We start from the raw sequence: 18,842 nt of genomic DNA, 5'->3' as shown, positions 1-18,842 counted from the left end.
TGCAAACGCCAGGGTTCTATTGCTCCATGGTCCATAGAGTCTTGAGGAGCAGAGTCCCACGCCGCCAAGCCATTTGTTGGGTCTCCCGATCACCAACCACAGCTTAAATTTTTACATGGCTTTATTTATCAAGCACTGGATTTCACTTCCCTTGGAAGCTATTGAAATTAAGTATAAATGCATATAGCCTCTAATAAATAAGTTAATACCAACAGCAGAAACACTGAACTCCTGATGCTGGCTGCTATGATCGAGCCCCTGCTCGCATTCGTGAGCACCTACAACCACATACCATTCCTCTTCATGGGGGTTAAAATCCTTACCAAAGGAGCATAGGCCTGGAATACTGTTAGCACCAAACTCTGCTGGGCCTTCGGTTCAGCCGTCGGTTCTATGCAGCGGAGTCCGGGGTGCTTCATGCAGTGTGTCGAGATGTGCACGTTTCGAGGGATGAATTCTGATTGAGGCAAAACGCTTCATCTCTTATATTTCTCACAATACTTATTATGGCCTGATGCTCTTTGCCTTTCTCTTGAGTTCCAATTGAGGGTTCGGGAGATGCTATTGATCCACTCGTGACTACGCTGGCCGGGAGTCATCACATTCGCGAAGGGAAATCTCGAGGCTGATACTGTAACATAATCTCCGGGCAAAAGCTCCACGCTATGACATCTTGGTCAGGTTCAGGTCTGGAAAGGCGTGGACTGTTCAACTCACCGTTCACGGCCATCAAAACTCGCCCACGAGCTGGTGCGGGCATCATATGGCACACCTATTCGGAGCACGATTGTGTCCGGGAGGATGATAGGACGGAAATTGAGCGTATGTGCGCAGATTGCTGTTAAGAGAATCACAGGATTTTCCGGATGGCAGAGTGAGCCACCCGCAGCCAGGTTGTACGCTGTGGATCCAGTCGGTGTTGCAACACAGACACCATCTGCCTGTATTGATGTGAAGTACTCATCATCGCCAAATATTTCCAAGGAGGACATCGCTGTTATTGGAAATATAAGAATCTTGTGGCCAGTTAGCACAAAAGGGGCTGAAGACATACTTGGATTTGGTCCTCTATCAACGACGATTTCGTTCAGGATCTGAAATGTCATGTCTGGCGCATGTGTTACATCGTCCTCAGATTCTTCTCCAAGAATCTCATCCACCAGATCTTTCTGCTTTGAAGTCGCAATCTCTGGGGTACAGCTCCTACTTCGCATCACAGTACACTCAAATCGCAGACGAAGACTAACAGTCACACCTTCGTGAAAAGACTTTTGCAATGTAGCACGAAAATTTCCATAATCAAAATTGGTCAAAAATCCAAGGGATCCCAAAGAGAAGGAGAGAACAGGAGGAACTATTTGCTGGAACAACCAGCTAGCATAAAGGACAGTGCCATCACCTCCAAGAGTGATGATGAAATCAATTAACTGTGGTTTCCGGCTAATGAGATCTGGATCCCAATATTGCAGTCTTCCTTTTGCTGAGGGTTCTTCAGCATATATACCAGCCTCATCAAAGTCCTTTTCACTCTCTAATCTTCTTTCCACATAGACGGTATATTGTCTTTCTCGTTCCTTGGAAAGGATCCACTGGGTAACGTCTCTGGTGAGACGCACCAGGCATTTATCTTGCGGCTTTGTCAAGAGAAAGACGCTCTTAACATTGAGCTTCAACCGAACATTTCCCAGCTTTTTCGAGAGTGTTCTCACGTTCCATGCCATTTCAGACAGCTGCTTCTTTGTCAGCAGCCGAGACTCCAGGACCATGCCAGTTCCGGCGTTGGCGTCGCTAGGAGCTTTCGAGGCGTCCTTCGCTTCTTGGACGGTCTCTTGCACTGGCTTGAGGTGCAACTCTTTTGGTCTCCCGAGGAGCGAGTGGACGAAACATGCTGCGTTGCTAGAGTGGTCGACATGGCCGTGAGCATGTCGAGGGGTATCAGCTGAGACCCAGGAAGATTTTCGACGATGGTTCGTATCCGTACCGAAGGTCACCTGCACAGAAAAAGCAAAGGGATATCAGGTTAATATTCGACGATCGTAGGATTGAAGCCAGCCCTGGGTTGGGCCATCTTACCTCGAGCCGATGTTGCACGTCCGAATCATCTTCCGAATCGACCTGGGAAGCCTAAATCTCGTAAAAAAGGACCAGTAATTAGGAATCAACGTCCATCAGGCCGCGGGGATGGAGCAAGGGCCATCGAGTCGCGGGATCAATGAATTGACGGGTACAGGAACTCACCAAGCCCGGCTGTAATCGTGTGTCGCCGCCGGCGGTATGAGCCATCAAGGGTAGCCAGCTAGCAGAATAAATTTCCAGTTCATCAAATGAGGTTTCCGGAGGATTTCTCAATCAGAGCCCTGGATAATCAGAGTTTCATGATGTTTTTTTAATCGTCAACCGAGGGGCTGCTGGGGTAAATTCAGCTTGTTCCGCGGCGAGTGGCGTCATCATGAGCAAGGGGTCTGGGCAACACAATGTTTAGGGGAAGTCTAGGGGAAGTCCAGTCCTCCACCATCTCTCACATACATTCCTACTCGCTTGCTAAATGGAATTCAACTCACAGTATTACTTATTCCTCAACCATGCTGCTATAGGGTGACATTGTGATTAGCTCTTGTTCATGGAGTGGAACTCTTGATGGACGAAACAATATTTAGCGGGCATGTGGCCCCCAGCCCTAGACGTCATACCGGGGCCGACGGGAGGCCATTTGGATGGAGCCAGATGCAAAGGCCGCGATAACCTTAACACATGCAAAAGGACACTTGATACGAAATATTCACTTGTTATTATTACCGGGATGGGTGGTGAAGACCAGCCTCTGTTTCGAATCCCCATATTCGATATAGTTAATTCACCTGTGAGGAATGTCATCCGACGACAACCGACTCGTTTGATTGTTTCACCAAGCTGAGAAATGCTAAGTTTGATAAAACGTATCCTGTCGTATTTTAGCCTGCCAACGATAAAATATCAGAGTGAGAAAGTTGAAAATGAAGAGTTTCTCTTTTTCTCTTTTTCTTTTTTTTTTAAATCACCCCTCTGCAATGAACTCTGATCCTGGATTTAGCTGGGTAAATTATCGAGTCAAATTCTATAAATAGGCCTGATTTGCTTCGTTGGACATTCAGCCATGCCCGAGGTCATACCTGAGAATCTTGATGGCTGAGATATGCGCGTTCCTCGACGTGATCGTCGAGCACAGTGCTCAAAGTCACCTTTTGAGGCGAGGGTGAAAAAAAGCATTTCCAGTCTCCACTCCACCCAAGGTAACACCGCAAATCCCGTCCATGACCGTTCAAGCTTCAACTATGCAAAAGCTCATGTGCTGTGCTTCCCCCAGGCACCAGGATTTCAAAGTATCCTAGCGGCTGTTCTGGACAATAAGAAATGAAACGTACTCTGTCATCATGCAATCCATTTTACACTACAAGCCTTGACCAAGATTTCTTCTTTCAACTAGTTGAAGAGGACTCTCATTAGAAACCGGGCAGAATTTACAGGTGTAAAGCATCCCAGGGTAATCGCCGTTATTATGTGAGCGGAGAACTCATTCTTATCGAGAAATCCATGGTCGGACACAGTCATAAATTGAATGCCACAAATTCCTAGAGAGGACTCCACATGTAGTGGAACGGCATTTACAGCTTCAAAAGCCAGTACTACTCAGGCTCTTGAAGCAGTGGCCAATTCCACAGATTGGAGCCAGACCTGGGAAGGTGTTGACTTGGATCCAGTAAATGCTTATACATGCACACATCATCCTCATCACCATCATCCTGGAGAGCACTGAATGACGTGGAGCACAATGATAAGCCATGAATCAAACCAGCGGCAACACCCGGTAAACATGTGAGGCGACATATCCACCCCCGTGAACGGGTTGAGTTATGACAGAGCCTAGGAGGGAATTATATTCTTGGACCTTCACCAGTTTAGCGAGAGTTGAAACAATGTCAATTGCCAGGGATTGTTTCGGTATCTCAATTTTATTCTAGGCTAGATGCGGACACGGACCTTGAACTCAAGAGCTCGAGCTGAACCACAAGCGCATATATCCTGGTCTCTAGCGAGGCGGAGCAAATATGGCAAGGCCACAGCCATCAGCCAGTGGAAAGGGCTTTGGGTAGTTTCAACAACAGTCATTTCATCACAGAGCTCAATCCCCTCTGCCTGATATTTCTTTGACAAATGTCATCTTTCGGAGGAGGCCGCGTCCTGAATGATCACCGCATCTTCCCTCCAACACGAAAACGGCGCGTCATCGTTTATGTGGCGAGAGACCAGACCCAGTCCTGTGGCCATTTGCGGAAGTTCTGGTTGGGCATGAAGAGGTTAGGTGGATTACGGCGCTAGACCTTGGAGATCTTCGACCTTGTCGGTGTTTGGGTGCCCGTCTGGTAACAATGCCCGAATTCGGCCTTGGTATCCATCCAGTCATGACGACTGTAGAAAAATGAATCCATCTCAGGGCCCGACTGCTGGCATTGTGCAAGTGAATGCGAAAGCCCTTGTCAAGGTTAATGTTCAAGTGTGCCTTAGAAGTTCGACCTGGCAAAATATGGCCCAAGTTACTGGCCCAGAGGAAGGCAGCCTAAAATTAAGCTTAAAGCTCCCCTAGTACGGAGTACTAACCTAAGGGGTCCTTCGCTCCAGGCTCCGTGCGGAGTACGAAGAACAGATATTTTATTGCTCGGCCTGCTACTATAGTACTTTTACGTACATCCATCGTTTGGGAGGTTCACGAGTAGCCCCCAAATCCACATCGAGAGTAAAGCTTCTTCTGCATTCCAGCCTGCAACAACCCAAACCCGCCCTTCACCTTCGGTTCAATCAAACATTCCGCTGTCACTATCACATTAAAGGTTCACTAGTATGATCTCCTGGTGGTTCAGCATAAACTCAGTCTAGCTTCTCCTCAAAAGATTTAGATGCACAGGTAGATGAGGGAATGTCACCTAACGGGCAAAAAAAAAAAAAAAAAAAGAAAAAAGGAATACTTTTAATGGGAGAGAGCTAATGTCTGACGCAGTGGCGTCTGCGGTGTCAAGGACGTAGTTGGCGCGTAAGCCGAAATCTGTGAGAGGCTTTAATAGTTACTCCGTACCACAAAGAGATAAAATTTGGATTTCGAGGCGAGTCGTCAAGATGGATTAGGGATGTGAGCTGGAAAGGGAGGGAAGAGCAAATTATATGGATGAGACTAACGTAAATGGCACCGGGATAAACTCCCATGCAGGTAACGATGAAGTGGATCCGTCCCGATACCGTTCATTCGAAGGTCTACCTTTGCGGTCAATAAAGAAGCTGGGAGTGTGGAATCAATGTTCTTCCGGGATGCTACCATAGTATAAGGATGTATGGAGAAAAGTTTTTATCAATACAAAAGGTTTCAGTATTATCTTGATATGTGCCGGAATTCCCGGATAAGAGAAAAGAAAGATTCCGCGTGCGATGGGAGAAGTTTGGAAAAAGATCATTTCACTCAGAAGATACATGGGAGATCAATGCATGCGAGGAAGGTAAGATTTTTTTGCGCGGAGCTCAATGAATAATCCGGGTTTCTGGAAGACTTTTCGAAAAATTCATTTTTGAAAAGGAACGTTCTCGGGCAAGCATGGGGTTTCCATGCTACCACGAGAGTGGATACGCTTTCCGCGCGTGTTGAGCGATACCGCGCGCTGAGCCTCTCTTGCTGGATAATACTATGGCAGGGAGAAGCTAGGTTAAGCACACATCTTGTTTGAATCTCTCAGTAGGCGATCTTAACCGCCATGGAGATTCAGCGGGAAAGCAACAACAAGGAGTCGAAGAAAAAAATCTTTTTCATTTCCATTTTTGTGCAACTAAATTAGTAATTTCGATACCTCGTATGGGTATGTGTGCGGAGTACCTATCCTTGCACTGTATTACCCGTGGCCCCATGTCCCTGCCGCAGGTGATGCAAAAGCTTCATATTACCGGCTACAAGAGGGTGACAGGGGTCCGGAGTGAAAGCTCAAACTTCAATCAACAGAACCAAGAATATGAAATGTACCGCACAAATCATTAGAAATTCTACAGCCTGGGTGTTGGGATGCAGCCTGTAAACCACAAATTGCGTGAGACAGGCACGGAACATACCTGCAGAAGTTTACTAAAATGATCAGGCGAGCACGGAGTATCTGTACAAATGCTTGATTTCCCAACAAAAAAAAAAAAAAAAAAAAAAAAAAAAGAAAGGAAAAAGAAAGAAAGGAAGGAAGGAAAAGATAAGGAAAGGGAAAACCTAGCAGGCTGATCTTCCTAGGAATGCGACTGGAGCTGAAAACCGGAGGTGCGGTGTCAAGGTGATCCATGTCATATCCCGAGGTTGTGCGCAAATGGTCAGTTGCAGATCAATCGAAACGCCGAAAGAATCACAGTCTGTCTCTCAGCTGTTACCAGTGATTTGGCCGCAGGCAATCTTCGTTGATTTTCTGAGATAAACACCCTCAAAGCACTCCGTACGGAGTACTATAAAATTTATGTAAAAGCAATAAACTAAAGGAGCCAAATGGACCAATAGCTGGAGCTTGCCACATCTTGAGGCCCCTTGTTTCCTTGTACGCCTGCTCTTGGACTTGACAATCGTCTTGACCGCCTGGATAGGTCGGTAGTACAGAATATGTCGATGCATCCGATGTTCGATTGTCCGAGTTAGTGATTAAACAAGTCACCGAGGATCTCTTTTGAATCTGAGCCTCTCATTTAATTCGGGTATCCCTCCCAGCTAATGAGCAGGGATTAGATGGTTTAGATGGTTGTCATGGTTCGGCCGATGACCGTTGCTCGTAAGTGAAACCAGTCACTGGACGGAATTGGAAATAGGACTGTCACCGGCATTCCAAGAAAAACCACAAGGTCAGTCATACTTTCTGCGCAGAGTACCTCTGTGTCTCAAATTCGCAGACCAGCAGGCATGGTATGATAATCGACTTCTGGATGTCAAACATTGAAGGATTTCTTGGATGCATGCCTGCAGCCTACAAGTGAGTGCTGTACTCAGAGTAACTGGGTTTCCGTTCCAAACAGGACAAGAAATCGCAACTGCTGTGGCTTGTGAATGATGCCCGGCAGGCTGCAGGACCTTGAGCAGTGAGACACTGTATTGGACACCCATACAACCGTTTGCCAAAGGCACAATGTTCCCTGTATGAATCATTCCGACTGGAAGAGTCACCAGGGGAATGTTGATGTAAAGAGGAATCATGAAGATCTTGTCAGCAGACTACAACCAGACCTGAACGACTCACTTAAAAATATAATTAACGACCGCACCGCCGCCCGGGGGGCGGGAATATGTACCAATGATCCAGCATCCTAGTGCCGGGTGATGCTTGTCAAACCAGAAACGGAGTTGATCTCCTGTTCCATCCTGGTGGGAGAATGTAACCAATGCGAAAGCGTCTCCAAGACGCATTGACTATTTAAGGAATAATTTGGGTTCGAAAGGTTGGACAAGCGAGAGCTGGCCTTTTTTTTTTTTTTTTTTTTTGGAATATGGAGTACGAAGTATAGGTGTGTTAGACCTCCGTGTGGAGCAACTCCAAGGTCGATCCAGAGGACAGAAACATGTCGCAAACACCATTTGCCATAGTGCATGACAGTAAGGGATAGTTACTTATGGGGCGTATCATTAAAATGTTGATTCGTGGCTTGTTACCGAAAGGATTTTGCGGCGGGGCTCCATTCATTGTGACGAAAATTCACGCGTGCACTGTCAGAGCATTGCGCGCATCATCTAGTACTCAGGTCTTGACAGAGTACGCTGAGAAAGCATTTCCTTGTTGGCTTGCATCACATCCAACACGCGCCTTGGTTCACCCCCTTGTCACTTTTTTGATGCTGTTAATGCTCGCCATTCGGGCTGAAAACGGCAAGTTTCCGCAGCACCATCTCAAAGTTGCGTATGACGAGAATTAGAAGGGGCTCCATGCATACGATTAGTCATGCGACAGACATAAAGACGGATATGTGGAATCCACAAACTGTAAGATGCGGCTGGACCGACGCTTTGACCGAAGCGAAGGAAGATGGACGGAGTTACGGAGTACGGGGAAGTGAGTTACTCCGTCATCAACTCACACTAACGAACTGACTGGACAGTTGGCGATACAGCTCGCTTCCACAAGGAGAGCCTCCGTATGGAGGAGAAGATCGAAAGAACTCTCCTTTCAGTTGAATTGACGCAACATTATGGAGCACGCCGTTCGGAGTACGGGTTGGCAATTTTTATTTTGATTTATTTTCTTTTTTTCCCCGAAGCATGAGGGAGAAGATGTGATGGGTCGTGACGCTCGTCGTCTCCAATCCCCGGATCCTGATTCGACAGCCTGCACGATACGAGGGTGGTTGGAAAAATGACGAAGAGTTCTTTGAGCGATGAGAACGGATGGATGGCTCTGTCGAGGATAGGCACGTTAGAACCGACGGTCCCAGACATTAAAAGAAAGGCGTTTCCATGGACCAGGGACGAGGAGTGAGCGGCAGACCCGTCATGCGGTAAGTTTCGTTTGAGGTAGCATTTCGTTCGCTCGCAAACCCTGGAAGTCGGACGTGCGTTCACCTTGGGCGGCTCCTTATTAGTTAGTGAGGTTGTTGGTTGAGTTTCCCACCCAAGGATACTTTCATCTCCATGCTGCATGTGGTGGGGCATCACATCCTCGAACCCATTCTTGAGCAAAAGGGCAGCCAGAATCAGAGACCTGCACCCTGAACAACAACTGGATAAAGACATGTTTCAAATACAGTGTGGGGCTGAGGAATAACAAGACGGCATACAATTCTACGATCGCATTGCGCATGCCATCTAATCACTAAAATGAAGCCCAGGCAAACGCCCGTTGTCCAGCTTAGCGAGAGACGCACGAGTTGTTGAAAGCCCATTTGTACGTTTCTTCGGAAGTATGCATGTGCAGTCCATAAAATACATGATGCCGTGTTCCCGTCCAGCCCGATTTGCGAGGTCCGAGCCAAGCAGTAACCCGCTTTCTTTCAGCTCAGACTTTCAAGAGGAAGCGAAGGCCTTGTGATCTGGAAAGGATTTCTCACGGGGTTCCGGTCCTGGTGTTGGTTCTCCCAGAGATGGTACCTAACTGTGGGGTTTGACTGGAACACCTTAGCGGCATTGCCGCGTTGGAGGGATCGTTAGCCAAAACGCGCCCATCGTGAAGGGCTCCGCGACCAGGCATTGACTGAGGTGGGCCTTACGGGCTTTTTTTCCCCTCTTCGATGGGGCGAGGAGAAGTGCAATCGAGATCGTCTCGCGGACGAACCCTGATTTCTGAAACTGATTTATTATCCTGGTGTTTGCCAAAATTACATATTACGGAGGAGTAAGCGACTTGTTCCCAAGAATATGTATGCACAATGGATGTGGGTATACGGAGTAGATGGATGAGAAGTTTTTCTTTTCTCTGTCCCGTCTCCTCCCGCTGATCTCGAACCCTCGTGCTGGCGATGCAGAAGGGACGGAAGAGGAAGATCTGAAGGGCGATGGAAACCCAGACCCATGGCTGGGCCATCACTACTTCGTCCATATTCAGACTTCCGGTCGACTTGTTGCTCAGGATCGGGATTATTCAGAAGATTCACCATGTCAGCGATCGGCCCTGCCGAGCTAAATTCTTTCAAATGCTTGGGAGCTCGTAACTCCGCTTGATGAACGCAAACCAACCCTCTCTTAAAAATATGGGGATATTCTAGAAATACGATAAAACGGCGATGATCTCATCCTGTTTCTGTCTACGGAGTATGTTACAAAGTAACGACGTGTGGGGGAAGTTAAGGACTTTGGAGAGATGAGATCGGAATTTGGAGGCTGAGGAAAGCCTCTGTGCTCAAATTCTTATCCCTGGTTTAATACTCTGAGCCGATCAAATCAAAAGCAATAATGCCTTCGGCCTGCTGAACGTGATCTCTGGCTCCGAGATGGGGCGTGGTAAGGCATGCATGCATAAACAATGACCCTTGTGCCCTCAGCTGTGCGGTGAAAACCTCACAAACTAATAATGGTACACGGTACTCCGTAATAATTGTCAAATTATAATGCCCTCACCCAGGAGATCATGCATGCTTTGACATGAAGATAATAATAGGTCAAGATAGCCCATTGTCTGAGGGCCATGTCCTTTCGAGGCTTGAGAAGCACCGCAACCACTATTTGAGTTAACTAGTTACAAGTTTGCCGAACCGCTATCAATGGCCCTAAATTTCAGACCCTGTGCCTTGTCGCTCGCATGGAAGCCACCCAACCGATTCCTTCTCTCAACTCTTGCGTTATTTCTCCTCGATCCAGCAACCTTGAAACGGGTTAGGAACCCTCTCATTGTCAGAAGACATATTCCAACTCTTCCACAAGTCAAGGACCAGGTTTCACCGGGTGTCGCAGACTCTCAGTGGCTTCCTCAAAAGTCTGTTGGGTGGCCATACATTGCGTTGAATTTCCTTAGCACATGCGGATAAATCTACATGTATGTCTGGCCTTGTCACGCCGTCCTTGTGGTTCGGCGACCATGGTCCACGGGGTGACGCGCGCTTTCTGCGCTGCCTGAAATGGCCGCGGGTGTCCCAAAGAGGGAGGATCCGCCTCACTGCGTCCGTCGCGTCAGAAGATCCGGTTTCGCTTCTGATGTCACATCGCGTTCTGCCTTTGATTGTCGTCTCAATCACTGGCTTGGGACCCAGGCTTTTCAGACACACTCACGTGATAAATATATGATGCCAAAAATACTCAGCCTTTTTGTACTGTATTGCAAGGTACGGTACCGAATGGTTACGGAGTACGGAGTACGTGGTCACATAACGTCGCCGACTCAGAGTTACGGTTATCGCCCAAAAATCTGCGCGCTGGCAGGACCGAGCCACCTCCCAGAAAAACTGTGCCCTTCTTCCGGATGACGTACGAATTCGCAACCGGGGCAACGGGGAATTCCTCGTGGATGGCGAACTTTTTTGGTCGGCGACCCTTAAGATTGTGGCGATGATGGATAATCCACATCTGGGACAGGATTTTGTGATGGGGCAAGTTGTAAAAATATGCATTGCTGCGCGTATGTAGGGAAATGGTGGGCACCCCCTTTCTCTTCGTCTTTTTTGGCCTCAAACCTTGGGAGTCCATCGTGGAGCACCTTCAGCAATCAAATCATGGCAAACGCCGAGAAGAGATGGAGCACGCGGTACGGAGTACCGTCCGGCATAATTTTATTGACTACTGTGTACGGGGCACGGTGGACGGTTGTACTCTGTACTCCGCACTGTAAAATACCTAACGAATTCTTGCTGTATCCTCCAGGAACAGCATACCTGCTAGTCAAATTGGAAAACTAGCCACAGGGCCCTGAGCAAGTGTCATCACATGTTTCTCCGAACTTTGCAGAAATTCCATACAGTGGATGTTGATCCTTAATGCACAAATTATTAAAATCGCACCAGCCCCGTACGGAGTACCGAGCGGTTACTCCGTTGTGTGATGTGACATTCCTGGCGATGTTTGGATAGGTGGATGACTCCATCCACGGCATGGATGGCTTCGGGGATGGGCAGTATTATTCCGTACATGACATGGAATTGGTAATAACGGGATGACATGAACAGCTCACCCCTGCAAGAAAAGTGTTCAGCCAATTAGGTGCCGTGTTCTTCGGTCGTCTCAACACATGCGCCGCGCCCATACATGCTCAGTCGGTACTCTGGACGTATCCACCGTATTTTATGATACGGGTGGTTCGGAGATGCTAGTCGCCCGGATTTAACTTGTGGGCTCTGGCCTTCGGGGCTCGCAAGGCTTAAGGTTAGAAAATCCAATCCTGGAGGCTGGAGGGCCCATCACAATTTGTTACAACATCACCCGCACATCAGCGGCTGGGGCCCTGCTTCCTGTCCCTGCAGGAGGTGTTTCCCCAATAAAATTAGCTGCAAACCCAAACTTGGCGCTACCAAAAGGAAGTAATTTTTCTTTTTCTTTTTCTTTCTCATTTTCGCCTGCTCCGTTCTCCAAACCTTGATCTCTCCACCACCTTGTTTGGCTGGGATCCAGTTGCGAGTCAAGGATACATTCTGGAAGCTCGGCTTGTCAAACAGATCCAGCGCTAACTGCATTGTTAGGCTAGTCAAGAATGGCTGCGAGATGGTAACTTCACGACATAACACCGGGAACACTGCACCCACTCTCCACTATCCACGGCTAACAAGCTGTGTATGATGTCCAGTCCCAAGCGGCCGGTTTTCCATGTTACGCATGCCAGCCGATATGACTTTCCTATTATGAAGCAGGCCAGCACATCCAAGTAGGATTATTAGCTCATAAACCCTACTATTTGCTTCCTTTTTTTCTCTCTTTATCTGCTCTCCCGTCCATCATAAGAGGAATACTCTGTATTCTTCCTTCAAATCTGTCTTCCCCTTTATCACTTTCTTCCAAGACACGATGGCTCAATTTGATACGATATCTTCTATCGACTTGAGTGGGAGTCCTGGATATATGTACCCAGTACATTTCGGTGGCCTAGCAAGGAGACACTCGAACCGTATCACTAAGATCCCCAGCGCTGGAAACAGCCCCCGAAACTGTGTGAGAGGAGATATAATGCCCAAGAGTGGATCGCATCGTCGCTTTTCCACCCAAAGTGACAAGCTAGCGGCAAGCTTTTATGCTGCTCTCCAGAAGGCAACTGCATCACGTCTCGATCTAGCACCCATGCCGAGCTATCAACTTGCTCTCCCTTTGGCAATACCTCCGACGACAAAGGAGGATGTTTCAGCAAATGCCCAAGTTACGGCTGCATCCGACAGCTTCATGGACTGGGGATTTGCTGAGATGTCAGCTCTTGCCAACAATCAAGCCCAATTCGAAACGATTTCTACCCAGTCACCGTTTGACGGTTATTTACCGCCACAACAGCCCGTGTGTTATCAAGAGCCTGAACCGGAGTCTGACTGGCCGACATATATACCTATGGTATCATCAACTTCGATCGACTCTGAGTATTCTCATTCACCACGAGCGAATACGCCTCTAAACTGTCGCGTTCCGGTATCCAGAGATACTACAGCAGCTTCCTCGCCAGAACTGTTTTCATACCGAGAGTTTCCTGAACCGAAAACCCCTCCATCATTCTCTTCGGAAAGCACCAACAAATCAGAGGAGGTCCTTGTCGGAGTTGGTTTATATGATGAGCCCGATGCCGTCTCGTGGGATGAATCATCGAGACCAAATCATTATAGGATTGGTGCCATTGGTGGTCCTTTATTTAGAGCCGAGCCACTGGTTGGAAAAGGACTGAAGTTGGAGGAGACTTTCAGTCCACCCCCTCTCGAAAGCGACGACGATGACGACGCGAAGTCTGAAACTGGCTAATCCTTGACCTGGTTTAAGCCGCCCTTGCTATCCGAAATATTCATAGGCGCACTAATTTTTGATGGCCTGCTGCTTTGATGAGCGTCTTAGCTATTCTTGTCTTTGTACCATATTAACTATTAACACCCATGGATACACCAGTGTATATTTATTGAATGATGATGATAATGAGCAGGTTCAAATTCCGGAGGATAAAAAATTGCAAAGAATTTGATTGATTACATAACACTACCGTAGCACGACATTTAATTGGTTTAAATGAGATGATGGTTAGGCTAAGCATTTTAGCTTTAATCTAAATTCAAACTTTATCTTCGCCCATCAAATTCGGCGAGAATGCCAAAGAACGCCTTCAGGTCGGAAAGGAGCTCCAACAGCTAACACCCAGGACGACATTGAATATGGCTGTTTCATTTCGTTCCAAGATTTGAAGTTTAAGTCTTTCGGAATCTAACATATATCTCCTCTTTCTCTCTTTCCAAAGCATAGAGCATTGATACCCATATTTTCATTTCATTCGCATATCAATCTTCCTACCCCATGATCCTGAGCTGGCGCTATTAGCATTTCGCTTGCCAGAGTCACCTTCGAGTTCAGACCCGCTTCTTCGCCTATAAGCGAAGCAACTCAAAAGATAGTGTTGTCATTGAATCATATAACATGCCGCAATTAACATTCACTCCCTGGAAGGAGTACTCCCAGCTCGTTGCAGTGCGAGATCAATTTTATCCGCCACCTGGTTACCAGGGACCCGACATGCGGCCCAAAGCCTCTAGTATTGTATGCTGCTTATCAGTTCTATTACCTTTTCCTATGTTCTGACGTGCAATAGGTATGGGTCTGGAAAGTCCGAGGAAATCTGCCGCATGCCGTGGAGGCGACAGCGCTTTTGACGGACGCGATTTTGCATGATGACCCAGGAAAGAATTCGATATTTTCGATACGCGCGACGTATTCATCAGCGTTTTGTAGGTAAGATAAATGATCAACCTATTATTCGCTTACCGCATTGGAACATTTCATATTTGTCTGCCTGTGGCTAATGTAGCGTTTCAGATTTATCACTGGGCTGGTAGATTCCAAACTACATGGAAGGAGACAAACCATGTACCAAAAAGCCATGACACTTGGGGTACCGGCGTCATTTGTGGAATTACGTCACGAAGCAACACATCGCGAACTCCCCTCCCTGGTGGTTTTACGAAACGCAGCTCAAAGATCGCTTGAGTGGCTGTGGGAGTTCTACTGGGAGAAGATTGGAGCTAGCATTCCGGCGGAGTTGGGTCCACTGGATAATTCACATTCATCTGAACAAGCTCTGAGCGATGCCATTTGGGGTATTTTACAACCTCTCACAGAGAACAGGGCAGGACGGAGTGACGGAAGTAGAAAGCTAAATTTGGCATCAAGCATACGTGAGCTCGTCGCCATCTGTGAGAGCGAAAATGGTGGGAATAGGCTTCTTGTGAGGGCGCTTCTGCGGCCGGGCGTCCTGGTACCGGAAACAAGGAGGTATGCGCCGTCTTAAACTCCAATGCGTTTTTAATGCTAACAATTTGATATATTTGAAGTCTTGGAGATCGAATGGACCATATTTTGTCCACATGGGATGACTTCCTGAAGGAGATATGCCGACATTACACGCCATTCTTGACAAAGTTCGCAGACGAGATGGCAGACTTACTGTCTCTTTCTATGTCATTGGATGCAGCAAAAGATCCCTACAGAGAGGGCGTTTACGGATGGTTTGAACACGTGCTGAAGTCGAGCTCGTGGGCTCTGCTTCGAAAACAATATTTGATTCTATCCTATGCCCAAGCAGTTTGCCGAAATGGAGGGGGATATTGGAGGGATCGCCTTCATAATTTAATCGAGAGCTGCGGAGACTGGTCGGAGTTATCTGCTAGATCCGCGCGCATCTCTCAAGAAGCCACGAAACACGAATCGGAAACTGGGCTACATATGGTCAGCCTACGAGATCATGGCTGGACTTTAGAGCGAAAGCGCATCTTCAGGCCTATAGGCGTGGTCTAGGGCATAGCTATCGTTTTAACGGGGTACCAGGGTTTAGGGTTGCCGTTCTGCTGCTTATGCAGCGTATAATTCCTTCCCCAAGGTACGGTAATTATCAATAACTAAAAGATTCCCTGTTGCAGAAATGATTAGCAATTCTAAGGTTTCGCTGATGCTCCAGGAATATGAACCTGAGCAACATTGTAATGATAAATGAGGGATCCGAGTGCTAGGCATACCAAATGCTTGAGATATCCGATTTGGCCGATGTCTACATGGAGTAGAACGCGCTTGCGGATGACCGAGCCGGAAGTATACCAGCTGTGAAACGTTTTGAACGTGGGGAACAGCCGAGTCACCCGGCCGTGGAAAATGTATTTTTAAATAACCATCTGCTGGAAATATAGCAAGGTTTGTGATGTATGAACCTGCTTGCATTTCACAAGTTTCAATTTAGTGAACTGAGAATGCCAAACCCAAGTGCTACAAGGTATGAGCAATATAGAACAAACGAACCAGTAACCCTTTTGTTGGATTTCATCGAAGACTGTCGCAAGTACGGAGTGCTCCTCGCAGTTTGGTGTTGAAGCTTCCTCCGAAATTGGCTTGGCAAGCCCAAGCTAGCCAGGAAGCCGAGCCGAGCTCTCAACGCGAAAGACGTCACCCCGCATCTCCCACAACATTCTCCCACAACATTCTCCCACAGCACTCCGTACTTAACGGAGTATTTGCCCGTTCCTTCAATTGTATAATCGCATATTATCTCCGCAAACCCATGCTTTCAAGACGGCCCTTTATAGAGCTGATATCATCTTCAGGTATATCTAGATTGGTATCCAAACGCAAAATGCATATCGAATCGATTCCCATGTGTATGTCTTCCTCCGGTAGAAAATGCGTTGTATGGCCATATCATTATGTAGGAATTCATTTTGGATTCCTAAGTGTTGGCTTCGCTGATGGAAACGGGACCATGCGACAGGGACTGGCAAGGGCAACAACTATGCCTATCTGATATCCGATGAGCCGACTAAGGATGCTGTGATCGTCGATCCCGCAAATCCGCCGGAGTATGTTTAAGGCTCCTTTTTTGGCTGTTGGAGGTGCATTCGGCAGTATCGGGAATGCTGACGGATGGAGAGGTTAGGGTAATTCCCGTTCTGAAGTCACATATCGATTCCGGCAAGATTAATCTGAAAGCCATCATCAATACACATCAGTCAGTACATATACACCACCATGGGCTTCATGTTGTGACAAAACTGACCACTATTTAGCCACTGGGATCATGCTGGTGGGAACGATGGAATTGTAAGTGTTATTTCCGTGCTCAAGGCTAGTCTGCCTTTTTGGTGCAATATCAAATTGACAAATTCCGATTGCGGATATCAGCTTCAGCAATTTGGAAATCTCGACGTGATCGGTGGCAAGGATTGCAAGATGGTCACCAAGACTCCAGCTCATGGTGAAAAATTCAAAATTGGCGATCGTATAACTGTGACTGCCCTACATACCCCATGTCACACGCAAGATAGTATCTGCTACTTTGCTGAAGACGGAAACCAGCGGGTGGTATTTACCGGAGATACCCTATTTATTGCCGGTTGGTTGCGCGCTATCGGTTGAGGATAATGAATGCTTACCATGATGCTAGGATGTGGCCGATTCTTCGAGGGCAACGCCCAAGAGATGCACAGGGCTCTTAATGAGGTTCTTGCAACGCTGCCAGACGATACTAAAGTCTACGTAAGTTTACACCGCTGGTGCCGGAAATGATATCTAGGAAGGACCGGATTCAGTTCTGTTTCGGACAGATGCTGATCAAGATCATCCTCTCGTAGCCCGGTCACGAGTATACCAAATCCAACGTGAAGTTCTGTCTCTCGGTATCGCAGTCAGAGCCGATCAAAAAGCTCCAGGCCTATTGCGAAAATAATTCGCGAACGGAGGGTAAATTTACTATTGGGGATGAAAAGGTATGCCCATGCGTGCATTCTCCTCGAGCCAGCTTCTTTTTAGTGTAGTGACTAACTCAAGGTCTTCTAGTTACATAACGTTTTCATGAGAGTCACGGTGCGTAGCTAGGATACACCCCCCATGGTATTCGGCGACTGACGTATTCCGCTTCACAGGACCCCGAGATGCAAAAGGCTACAGGGATGACAAGCCCTGTGGATGTTATGAATGCCTTGAGAGAAATGAAGAATGCTGCGTAGGTCCGTGACATAAATATCCAATATCAACAACGCGGACGGCTTAAACCCCGGAAGGTGAGCAAGGCTCCCGAGTACCGCATCACAAACGTAAGATTCAAAGCTCGGCGACCAGGTGGGGAATTTGTTATATCTTGATTTTGATCTTCTCCTCAGTGTATTGTATTTGGCTAAATATATGGAGTTTGACACTTCGCTGTAACCTGTTGATAGGCCACTTATGACGTCACTCTCATGGAGTATGCGTGGGCGAAGATATATAAACGAGTGCCCTATAGATTCAATACCAATAGCGACAACTGGAAATGGTCGCTTTTGCCCAGAGATCAAATATCTTAACCTATCTTTCAGCAGGAAACACAGATTCGTCGCAACAGCCATGTCACAAGCAGGCGCAAAAGAGGTTCCCGGCGAACCTATGACACTGGAAAACAAAGCGCTCACAACCGGAGCATCGATGATTCAAAACTTCAAGCCTGTCAACCAAATATGCGCCCATTTACATGCATATCATGTGTATGCAGACGATCCCACCCGATGCGTGGAGGCCAATCACTATTGTAGCCACGTAAATGCAGGTCAGTACAAACCTTATCTTTCCGTGCGTCCTGGAATTCATAACTAATGGCCGGAATGCAACTTGTAGACTTCAGGCAGTGTCTCATCTATGACTCCCCTGAAAAGAATGCCCGCCTCATTGGAGTGGAGTACATGATCACGCCAAAAATATACGAATCGCTTCCCAAGGAAGAGCGCGAATTATGGCATTCCCATGAATTCGAAGTCAAGAGCGGAATGCTCGTTATGTCGGCTCCAAAGGGTAAAGCTTTCCTTTCCACGTACCCCTTATCAGGGAGAAGCGAGTAGCTAATGGGATGATCGTTTTAAACATATTCAGGTACACCCGCAGCCGTCTGGGACAAAGCCGAACTCGCAGAAATGGAAAACGTGGTGCCTCTTTATGGCAAAACATATCACATGTGGCAAGTAGACCGAGGTGACGCGGTGCCCATGGGTGCGCCTCAACTTATGGGTAGTTTCACGTCTGAGGAAGCGGTGAAGAAGGCGTGCCCAGGTGGTATTCAGCAGCTGGCGGACAGTACGAAAGATAGATTTGGCATTGATATTTACAAGAAGCGGGAGGAGAGAAAAGGAGTGAGGCCAGGGTGGAAGATCCATCCTGATGCCGACGCATTTTGGAAGAAGTAAGGCTCGCCCTGCATGGAAACAAAATGAAT

At 47.4% G+C, this 18,842-nt stretch overlaps 9 protein-coding genes across 9 annotated transcripts; 6 read left to right on the top strand and 3 right to left on the bottom strand.

Annotated features, from left to right (window-relative positions):
* Positions 1-148: 148 nt before the first annotated feature.
* CIMG_09288 (NAD+ kinase) lies at positions 149-2,381 on the bottom strand. Its single transcript, XM_001239666.2, has 5 exons — positions 2,239-2,381; positions 2,074-2,124; positions 1,055-1,991; positions 718-994; positions 149-663 (listed from the first exon to the last, which is right to left on the bottom strand). The coding sequence occupies exons 1-5, from the start codon at positions 2,281-2,283 to the stop codon at positions 477-479; spliced, it is 1,497 nt and encodes a 498-aa protein (XP_001239667.1). The 5' UTR covers positions 2,284-2,381; the 3' UTR covers positions 149-476.
* Positions 2,382-4,456: 2,075 nt separating this feature from the next.
* Positions 4,457-5,069, top strand: CIMG_13599 (uncharacterized protein; the record flags this gene model as incomplete). Its single annotated transcript, XM_001239665.2, has 2 exons — positions 4,457-4,620; positions 5,033-5,069. The coding sequence occupies 2 exons, from the start codon at positions 4,457-4,459 to the stop codon at positions 5,067-5,069; spliced, it is 201 nt and encodes a 66-aa protein (XP_001239666.2).
* A 2,593-nt stretch (positions 5,070-7,662) lies between these two features.
* Positions 7,663-8,504, top strand: CIMG_09286 (uncharacterized protein; the record flags this gene model as incomplete). Its single annotated transcript, XM_001239664.2, has 4 exons — positions 7,663-7,784; positions 7,969-8,081; positions 8,140-8,242; positions 8,354-8,504. 4 exons carry the CDS (start codon positions 7,663-7,665, stop codon positions 8,502-8,504), a joined length of 489 nt encoding a protein of 162 aa, XP_001239665.2.
* Positions 8,505-10,286: 1,782 nt separating this feature from the next.
* CIMG_09285 (uncharacterized protein) lies at positions 10,287-11,363 on the bottom strand. The gene has a single exon (XM_001239663.2). It carries the CDS (start codon positions 11,138-11,140, stop codon positions 10,796-10,798), a length of 345 nt encoding a protein of 114 aa, XP_001239664.2. The 5' UTR covers positions 11,141-11,363; the 3' UTR covers positions 10,287-10,795.
* Positions 11,364-11,646: 283 nt separating this feature from the next.
* On the bottom strand, positions 11,647-12,120 carry CIMG_09284 (uncharacterized protein; the record flags this gene model as incomplete). Its single annotated transcript, XM_001239662.2, has 2 exons — positions 11,647-11,789; positions 11,943-12,120. The coding sequence occupies 2 exons, from the start codon at positions 12,118-12,120 to the stop codon at positions 11,647-11,649; spliced, it is 321 nt and encodes a 106-aa protein (XP_001239663.2).
* A 328-nt stretch (positions 12,121-12,448) lies between these two features.
* CIMG_09283 (uncharacterized protein) lies at positions 12,449-13,378 on the top strand (the record flags this gene model as incomplete). The annotated part of the gene is made up of 1 exon (XM_001239661.1): positions 12,449-13,378. The coding sequence occupies one exon, from the start codon at positions 12,449-12,451 to the stop codon at positions 13,376-13,378; it is 930 nt and encodes a 309-aa protein (XP_001239662.1).
* Positions 13,379-13,772: 394 nt separating this feature from the next.
* CIMG_09282 (cell morphogenesis protein Las1-like protein) lies at positions 13,773-15,537 on the top strand. The gene is made up of 4 exons (XM_001239660.2): positions 13,773-14,158; positions 14,211-14,350; positions 14,435-14,890; positions 14,950-15,537. The coding sequence occupies exons 1-4, from the start codon at positions 14,039-14,041 to the stop codon at positions 15,410-15,412; spliced, it is 1,179 nt and encodes a 392-aa protein (XP_001239661.2). The 5' UTR covers positions 13,773-14,038; the 3' UTR covers positions 15,413-15,537.
* A 551-nt stretch (positions 15,538-16,088) lies between these two features.
* CIMG_09281 (hydroxyacylglutathione hydrolase) lies at positions 16,089-17,806 on the top strand. Its single transcript, XM_001239659.2, has 9 exons — positions 16,089-16,263; positions 16,374-16,461; positions 16,539-16,610; positions 16,669-16,702; positions 16,784-16,994; positions 17,046-17,137; positions 17,233-17,367; positions 17,438-17,464; positions 17,524-17,806. The coding sequence occupies exons 1-9, from the start codon at positions 16,239-16,241 to the stop codon at positions 17,605-17,607; spliced, it is 768 nt and encodes a 255-aa protein (XP_001239660.2). The 5' UTR covers positions 16,089-16,238; the 3' UTR covers positions 17,608-17,806.
* A 177-nt stretch (positions 17,807-17,983) lies between these two features.
* Positions 17,984-18,813, top strand: CIMG_09280 (uncharacterized protein; the record flags this gene model as incomplete). The annotated part of the gene is made up of 3 exons (XM_001239658.2): positions 17,984-18,182; positions 18,251-18,424; positions 18,503-18,813. The coding sequence occupies 3 exons, from the start codon at positions 17,984-17,986 to the stop codon at positions 18,811-18,813; spliced, it is 684 nt and encodes a 227-aa protein (XP_001239659.2).
* Positions 18,814-18,842: the final 29 nt, after the last annotated feature.

Source organism: Coccidioides immitis, assembly GCF_000149335.2.
Source record: "Coccidioides immitis RS genomic scaffold supercont3.5, whole genome shotgun sequence".
NCBI lineage: Eukaryota > Fungi > Ascomycota > Eurotiomycetes > Onygenales > Onygenaceae > Coccidioides > Coccidioides immitis.
The sequence above is the reverse complement of the archived record's forward strand: the minus strand, read 5'-3'. Positions and strand labels throughout refer to the sequence as shown.